The sequence below is a fragment of the Lethenteron reissneri genome, chromosome 7 (genome assembly GCF_015708825.2).
Source record: "Lethenteron reissneri isolate LAM-NWPU_2019-01 chromosome 7, ASM1570882v1, whole genome shotgun sequence".
Taxonomy (NCBI): Eukaryota; Metazoa; Chordata; class Hyperoartia; order Petromyzontiformes; family Petromyzontidae; genus Lethenteron; species Lethenteron reissneri.
Genome location: NC_083785.1, coordinates 1567029 through 1576294, shown reverse-complemented (window position 1 = coordinate 1576294; position 9266 = coordinate 1567029). Strand labels below are relative to the sequence as shown.

The 9266-nt window shown below is 42.5% G+C and overlaps 1 protein-coding gene across 1 annotated transcript; it reads right to left on the bottom strand.

The window, feature by feature from the left end:
* Positions 1-412: 412 nt before the first annotated feature.
* On the bottom strand, positions 413-8182 carry LOC133355721 (cytochrome c, somatic-like). Its single transcript, XM_061573052.1, has 3 exons — positions 8046-8182; positions 3080-3252; positions 413-2834 (listed from the first exon to the last, which is right to left on the bottom strand). Exons 2-3 carry the CDS (start codon positions 3246-3248, stop codon positions 2686-2688), a joined length of 318 nt encoding a protein of 105 aa, XP_061429036.1. The 5' UTR covers positions 3249-3252; positions 8046-8182; the 3' UTR covers positions 413-2685.
* Positions 8183-9266: the final 1084 nt, after the last annotated feature.

Sequence of the window (9266 nt, the reverse complement as noted above, 5' to 3'; positions counted from 1 at the left end):
GCGCCCGCCTGGTCGCAAGCCCGCCCCGAGCTCACTTCCGAGTCCGAGCCGTAGCTTGAAATGTTGGTCGTTGGGGTGCTGGCACACTGTGCCAGCGTACAAATATCAAGTGTGTGTAGTTATATGGTGCTGGCACACTGTGCCAGCATACTAATACCAAGTGTTTAGATGAATGGGGTGCTGGCACAGTGTGCCAGTATACAAATACCAAGTGTTTGGATGAATGGGGTGCTGGCACACTGTGCTAGTATACAATTATCAAGTGTATTTGACAAATGTCAAAACTGGGTGCACCCTGAGTGTCCAAAACTCAAGTTTTTGGCCACCCAGGGTGCACCCAGTTTTGACATTTGGGATCCAGTTTTGTCGGCAAAAGTTAAAAACCACCCAGTTTTGACATTTTCCCTTAAAAAAATATTTGTTCCCATAAAGGCATTACAAATAATATGTAGCTTACATTATGTAAGCCAGTAGGGTATGTTTAAAAGTGTTGATTTCTTGATGCTGAAAGAATCCTGAAGTGATTGAGAGTTTAAAAAAATGCCATACCTGCTGGTGTATTACAGCAATAAATTACCAACTTCAGGAAAGGTTTCCAAATACTGTCCAGATGGAAGACAAATCTGAGAAGCATGTACAGCAGCTCTACAGCTTCGAGACTGTACAAAAGGTCTTCACCCTCCATATATCCTTACAAAAACACATGAATCCTGTCATTTTCAGTAACTTTCCATCGCATTATTTTCTCAGTATATGCATATTTATGATTTTCAGGTTCAAACCCACTGTCAGCGATATCCTTTACAGGGGAAATATTGCCAATAATACTAATATATACTTTTATATATACAGTACATATATTGACGTTGGAATTTCTGCTATAAGCAGTGACACACAACGGCTTGATCTTAATTTCCATATGGGTGGTGAACTGGAGCAGTGGCATGCACGGTGGTTCATTGCCTGCACTATTCATCTCGCGACCTGAGTTCGATTCTTCACCAGAGCTAATATTAGGCGGTGAGTGATATCTGCGCACTAGCCCTGGACCTCACCCCTCAAGACCACACTGACCAGCGCCGTGAGTTGAAACAAATCCAGTAACTGACATTGTACAGGGAGGCCTTTATCCAGCAGTGGATTTCATATCAAAATTTGCAGTATGTTTTGCTGCAAAAAAACCCATTTCAGCAACTCCTCTCAGAAATAACCAAGAGGTAGAAATCAACTGTCAGCCCTGCACACATCGGGGCAGTGCCAAATGCATCAACTATTAATGCTGTCCAGCTGTTAAGACTTGATTCGTCAATGCCACTCAGCAGAGTTCAGTGATTCGCAAGGTAAAAAAAAACAACCATTCAAGTAAATTCACTATCAAGAATGCGTTTCTAAACATATACCGATTAATAAGAACAGTTTCTCGAAGCCTTTATTTTTTATTATCTTGAAAAATAACAAAGGACTCATAAGTTAAACATGGTTAATGTCGAACATTAAGTGTCTCGATGTACTGTAATTTTAAACATTTAACACCATCTTACTGCTGCCAACTCTCAGCTTTTCACAAAAACCCATCCAACAAACTCAAAGTGCTGAATCCTGTGCACTATCACACAAATACAAATGGGCCTTTCATTCCCAATTACTATACAACAAATGCGTTTACTAATTCGCAATGTCGCACACTAATTTTTACTGTGTGGATGACCCAAAAAGGGTTGAATTGTATTTTTTATGGACTTTGATAATAGTTCTAATGAAAGTATCATTCCATAGACATCGCATGAAACTGTGCAACAGTAGTGTTTATATGGCAGCCAAAATACTAACAAAACAACACAAGGAGTACTCTTAGTTTTACATAGGGAATCATAAAAAAAAACTTATAAAACGAACGCAAACATTCAAACCACAATATGCCAAAACAATAGTAAAACATCACAAAACCAGACTTGAATAAGGCAAGAGTTCTGGGTAAGCACATGCGCACTAGCAATTCTAAAGCTACAATACAGTACTTATCTTATCTGTCATATGGAATTCAGTGACCTTGCCCGCTTGTGCAGGTCCATTTACTGTTAGTGCTCTCAAGCATTTACTTCACACTTTAGAAATAAAATTAATTACATGAAACTCATTCGAAAATATATTCAGCCTTCCACCTTTGCCTCAGAGTGATGGTGACGCAGATAACACTGTACAGTACACGGCGTGATTTTTTATAAGTGTTACGAAATTGTATAATATGTAGCTATGTTGTATTACGTTATAACAAGTCCATTAGACGTGTTGGGTGTTCCGGTTAAATAAAATGAAACTTTAAGTATTATTTGCTTAGTTTCAATATGCCAGGCATACCCCAAAACCAGGCAACTCTCTCCATTGTTACTCTGGCTTCGAGAGATTTCACTGTACATGAAATCTGTTTACATCTGCTTCAAGCAATTAAAACACATGTTGCAGGAATAGAAAATGTTAAAAGCATACCATAAACCACTGACAAAAAAATTGTAGTTTTAAGCCAGAGAAATACAACGCCCTATGTGCATATATTAAATAGTGTCAGACATTATTCGCTCTTACAGTAATTCCACGATAAGTCCATTAGGCGAGACTTGAAAGAGTGAATATGTTAAATAAAGGCTTTTATAAGAATAGTTCATGTTCATCGGTAGACTTCATCGCTTACTCCGATGTACTTTTCTTCAAGTAAGCAATCAGGTTGTTACGCTCGTCTTTTTTCTTTATTCCCGAGAAGATCATCTTCGTGCCAGGGATGTACTTCTTTGGGTTCTCCAAGTAGACATAGAGTGTATCTTCCTCCCAGGTGATTCCTTGATATATCAGTGTAAAGCAGATACACACGTTAAATTATACCAACAGAGATACAAAAATACAAGATGTTTGACAATACGATTTGAGGTGTCCACAGCCTTTATTATGTTCACATTTAAACTTTACTTGGATCGCACTTTAGCGTGCGACTTCATCACCAAGCTACTGCTTAAGTCTTCCTCCTCGTCCACAAGGTCAAGGGTCAATTGGGAGTGGGAATGTGATGAAATGGCAAATTACATACCCTTCGACTTGTTGGCATCAGTGTACGAATAGCCTGGAGCCTGGCCCGTCTTGCGACCAAAGAGGCCCCACAAATTGGGCCCAGTCTTGTGCTTGCCGCCACTCTCAACGGTGTGACACTGCGAGCATTTCTGCACAAACACTTTCTTGCCCTTCTCCACATCTGCCATCGCTCTGCATAAAACAGGGAATGAAATTTGTATTGCCGGAAAGGGTACAATATATTCTTATTATTAATCGTTTTTGATACTTGAAAAAAAGGTCCCATAGATATAACTGCTCGACCCGATCTGTAAGAGTTTCGATACTTGCATCGTCTTTATCCTGTTCGCCTTTGGCGTTCTCTGCTCTATCACTGGTGAGACAAGGCCATTGAGAAGGCTGTCTCTGGTGTAGGCCAATCAGTTTCAAGGACAATGCATCAATTATCAGAGCATGTTCATTTTCACGTTTTGTCACAAGTATGTATGGTTAATGCAGACTTGATGCCTTAGAAAAGGTATCTATTTTGGTGTTTGAACATCTTAACACCTGTTTTATTGCCGAAAAGGGTACAAAATATTCTTATTTTTCATAATTTTTGATACCGGCAAAAAGATCCCATTAATATAATTATTCATTTCCAGAATTTCCATGTCGCACATGTTTTCTCTCGTCAGCACCATGAACTCATCAGGCACACTCACTACCTACTAAATATACCTGACAACTCACCAGACATTCACCATGCCTCTTACAGTCACCAGACACTCACTCGACTCTCACCGCTCACTCACCATTGACTACTCACTACTCACGTGACACAACTCCCTCCGCAGACACACTCAATACATACCTGACACCACGCCTCACTCGCTACGCGCCACTTACCAGGCATTCACTATTTGCATCAGTCACCAGACACTCACCACCCACCGAACACCCCGTCCAAACACACACCACGCACCTATGACACTTCACACTTCAAGTGCTTGTCTGGTACTGTGTTGGTAGCATCACTGGATAATGTGAAATGACGCACGTTATCAAGCAGGCGATGCACCAATCATTGAGAATAGTGTGTGGTCAGGGATTTTAGTTCACCCATGTCAAAGGTCAAATTATAGTCCCACGGTTACTGGTTTTCCACTGGACCGGGGATACCAACAAAAATACTCAAGCAAATTCGTGAGAGACGTCACCAAGAAGTCCAGTGACGTTGGTCAAAACGCAGAGCGTGCACATCCAAGCGAGATTGACGAGTGGTGGCAGTGGTTGCTAGGGATTACATCGTGACTCTCGTTACACCTGAGGGTGCCTTCAGGGGCGCTGCAAGAGGATACAATGAATACGCGAAATAATTAATGATAAATTATGTTAATGCTTTAGGCCCATGCAATAATTTGTTTCGTGGCTATGCCCATTAAAGGAATACTAGAACAGGAATCTATGCATTTTAACGATGCAATGCTCGATTAAACGGGAATCGATCGATTTTTTCGGGAATAGATCGATTTTTTCGATAAGCGTTAGAGCATGGATCGAGCTTTGACATTTTGAATACAATTTTTTAAAATCGGTACAGTAAATTGATTCTGTGTGACGTTATTTTTGGCTCAAAAGAGACGATTTGTGGATCGAAAAAGCCACACGTTCGACCGCTCCTTGACGCTGATTGGCTTCCCTCATTAACATAATTGATCATTCATTGTCGCGGATTCATTATATCCTCTTTATACAGCGGAACGACCTATAGCTACTACGGATGTTTTTAACACGTATACAATAATATTAGGCTACAACTTTGTTATTTTAGTTGCAACCGTGTATTGGGTTGAGAGGAAGACAGTCTCACAGTGACAGTATTAATAATCACGATTTAAAGGTATAATAACGATTTAAAGGTACAATACCCCCAATTAAGTGTTCTTGCGCATGTGGGTGAGCAAAATATTCTGGTGATCAATGACAAACACCAGTTAGCGCTACACTATTTTACGCCTGGTATTTTTCGGAAATATTTGTTTAATTTGTAACAATGTGTTTTGGCATTCATGGTGAATTGTCGGAATTAAAAAAAATTTCTTTTGTAACTTGTTTATCTGTCGAGTATGGCCCTCCCGTGTTGCCTACTGGGCCCCTATGCATCGCATAACGCTGCCACATACCCCATTGGTTGCGCCCCTGGGTGCGTTCAATAGGCAGGGCGCCCCAGAGAACGCGTTTCTATTGAACGACCTATTAAGCTGCCAACGCATAAAAGGAGCTCACGTCTGGGGTACCGTCTCGCTGAGCCTTGTGTACAAATCCAGTCAATTGGAGGAAACCGCACAATTCCCATAAACTCCTCGCCGTTATGAGGCTTTTGGCGTCCTAAAGAAATAAGAGCCAACTTGTTCAATAATAGCCAACTTCTCTCGTAAACGCAATGGGCATTGAACTCACCCCAGTCCCTATGCAACATGGCCGCCGTAAAAGTCCCCATGCAACATGGCCACCGTGCAGACCCTGTGCAACATGGCCACCGTGAAAGTCCCCTTGCAACATGGCCACCGTGAAAGTCCCCTTGCAACATGGCCACCGTGAAAGTCCCCTTGCAACATGGCCACCGTGCAGACCCCATGCAACATGGCCACTGTGAAAGTCCCCTTGCAACATGGCCACCGTGCAGACCCCATGCAACATGGCCACCGTGAAAGTCCCCTTGCAACATGGCCACCGTGAAGTCCCTGTGCAATATGGCCGCTGTGACACCATTGTTCTGAGTGTTGCAAATATATCCATGTTATTACTGGTAGGAACCTCGTGGTTCCACCAGCCCACAGGGGATTATTGTGTCCGTCCGTCGTGCATCCAAAAATGGGAGGGGTGGGGCTGAGTGGAGAAGGGAGGGTGGGTGGGGCTGGGTGGGGAGGGGCTGGTCACCCCGTGGTGCCCTTATAAAACTCAACGTTTCACCTACTCACGCCGGCTTGTGCCCGCCCTCACAGTCGGGCAGATTTGCGGAATACACCACGCCGCCGTTGACCCTGCAGGCCATTGACCGAGCAACCCAACGTTCCTACCAGCTCCCTCCGCAGGAATGTGTTAACAATGTGTGATTTTGTGTGCACTTATTTGTGCGAATTTGTGAGCGCGTGCGGCCACTCATGTGTGTTACTTTGCATGGGAATGTTGACTGTGCCCCTACTGGAAATCCGTGAAAAAGAGTTGCATAGCTCATCAGATTCTGATTTATGTTCGTGCCTGAGTGTTTGTGTATATCGATGTATGTAACTATCGTACGCCGTGTCGGCCTTCACGTGTACTAGCTCAGAGTTTGTTAAATGCCTATACAGTATGTGGAAAATGTGTCTAATTATGACATTATTTGTGATTGTGCACGCATGTATTTGCAGGTTTGGGTGCGTGTCTCTGCGTGTGTATCTGCCAGTCTTGCCAAGTCAGCCAACACCAACACCTGGGTCTGTCTCGTGCACCTATCCTGGCACAAGAGCCGTAATGTCACGGTGGTGGTTGTTGTGTATTTGGTGTTGTGTATTTGTGATAGTCTGTTTGCGTGTCCGTATTGTTTAAGAGTACGCATGTGTGGACCTAATGATGAACTAAGGGGTGTCTCGAGCAGCCCTTAGTTATCACAGAAGGTATGATATTTATTTCGCGTAAATACCTTATGGAATTAGGAGTTAGAACAAATCTCAGGTTACACAATTTCTAGAATTATGTAAGCTGTTCGGTTCTTGGGCCCCAGACCGCATGCTGTGTGCTTCCTTCGAAACGAGTGCCATGGGCCCAACATTCAACATCCAGTGACTCGTCACCAGCACGGGAGGAGGGCTTTGTGGCATTGGGAAGAGCCGGCCCATCATTTGGCTTAATTTTGGCCAAACAAATCCCATCATCAGAATGTTATCGATGTTGCCATCAACATTTGATGGCTGGTTTTCCTTGTGAGATAACATTTTAGTCCACTCCTTGTTGGGTAACAACCCTGCCAAAGTGATCGTGACAATCATTGATAATTTATGTAAATGTAACCTAATTAACACGAGTGGACTATGCTGGATGCTATCTCGGTTGAGTAACAGCAGGTTACAAATTGTAGAACTGTACACGTGGCCAAGGTCAACCCAGCCGCAGTGTCTTTGAGGGGTTGGCAAAACGTGCATCATGACGTCGTGCGAGTGTGCACCACCACTTAATGAAGACTGTGGCACAGAATACACTTGTCCCTGTCATAGGAAGATGGAAATCCCATCATTTTGGGTCTATAACTTTAAGACTCCTGCTGTGTACGATTTTAAAGGCCCGTGTGCCAGTACGCACTGAGACGCAGACTTTTCCTAATACATACGAGCAAAAAAATGCAGGAACAAAATTGTAAGTATCGTGCTCTGATAAATAGCTCGACACAGGGCTCAAGCTTAATATCCAAGCACCATGGTGGAGGCAGCGATAACCCGATATTGCTGACGAAGGACAAATCACAAAACGCCAATTGACAAACGTCTCGGGCAATGACCCTTATTCAGTGCAGGTAAAGGTGGCAGTGTAAAAATGTGTTCTGCAGACAGAAATGTCAGAGGAAAACAAATCAATCACCATTGATTTTTCCACATTAAGTTAAATTGGTGTTCCAGTCTGACGTTAACCAACAGCAATAGATATCAACCGTGTAGCTATCAGAAGGGTCAAGATTGCTATAAAAAAGTGGTTTTCACCAGGCATTAGAGGACTTAGCGTGCTGTCTAAACGATGGGACCCTCACAACACACACAGCATGTGCTCCAATTTAAATATATATTTAACAATATTTTATCAAATAGATTTTGTATAGGTTTAGTCTGGACTTAAAGGGGGGGGGGGGGGTGGGCGGAAAGTCCCTATACCGCATTAACATTCACGCGCTGTGATAGCCTCTCGGGCAGGGGTATACGGACTTCCCGTCCACGCTATCGAGGCATGTCGCGAATGGCGCCTTCACTTACCTCGTGAGTCAGCGGTAAACACTGCGAACCGGGTTGCAGCTCTCCCAAGTAACTCGCAAAGCAAATAAACACAACCACTTGCTCCACTCTCACTGCAATCACCGTGTGGCCAAAGCCCGCACCGGCGTTCTTATGAGTGTCGCGTTGTGTAAGTGAGAGATACCAAGTGCACTGCACGGGGTGAGGATATACATCTTTAATCACTATCTTTTAAATACTGCAATCCATATAACATTTTTTAGCCCATTAATTAAGCCGGAAATACATTTTTTTATTTTGAAAATTGTCAAACGTTGTTAAATAGTAACTTTCTATGAATATTGTGTGATGTTGTGTAATGTAAAAAAAATGCGCTCCCCTCTTTGAATGGATCGGTCTCGCGGCATGTGGGGGTGATGTCAGTGGCGGTGACGTCACACGGAGTCACCCTTCAACTGCCCGGTGATGATTATTGGTTTTTTACCCTTTTATCTGGCAACAAAACTGACACCTTTTTACAAGGAGTCATGTTTGCATAGACCACAATACCTGCGGTCAAAATGCAAAAAAACACAACTCTGATAATGTATGCACTGTCCTTGAAATTGATATCAATTTCAGTTTTGTTGCCAAATAAAAGGGTAAAAAACCAATGATCATATTTTGCTACTGACAAAGGTGGTTCCAATGGTGTCAGGTGATGTTTTTGCGTCGTCAATGCTACACAAATAACAACATCAACATTCAACACGTGTCAATTTGAAACAACAAAAATATCTCACAACAAAATAAGTTATGCCCTATAAAGAAGGGCCATTGCCATAAATTTCACCTCCGATATATTGTCTGTGTTACGAAGGAGGGTCATTGGCCGAAACGTCGCCCAATATGTATTTTTTCATTTTAGTAGTAACGTTTGTGAACCGACTCATTGAAATGTAGAAGTGATGTCATTCTAAAAACTAAGAATAAGTTTTACCCGTTCAGGCAAACATATTCTTACTTGTTGATACTGGCAAAAAGGTCCCAATTTGTGATGCCATTCATCGTTACTGTTAAAAAAACTCACATTCGTCAAGAGTACTACGGCCTTAAAATGAAAAATGTATAACAATCGACGTTTTAGGACAAAGTCAATCTTCACAGCACATGAATAGAGGTCAAATATACAGTGGAGAGTGAGAGATGCAGGTTGCACTTAACACCATTGGGCCTTGCTGAGAATTACATTTGTTTAAATGT

What these genes read in the sequence shown, in the direction of transcription:
- LOC133355721 (XM_061573052.1), bottom strand. Translation starts at nt 3,248, where the DNA reads ATGGCAGATGTGGAGAAGGGCAAGAAAGTGTTTGTGCAGAAATGCTCG. An exon ending in TGATGCCAACAAGTCGAAGG is followed by an intron (nt 2,835 to 3,079) that starts GTATGTAATTTG and finishes TGATATATCAAG; the next exon opens with GAATCACCTGGGAGGAAGAT.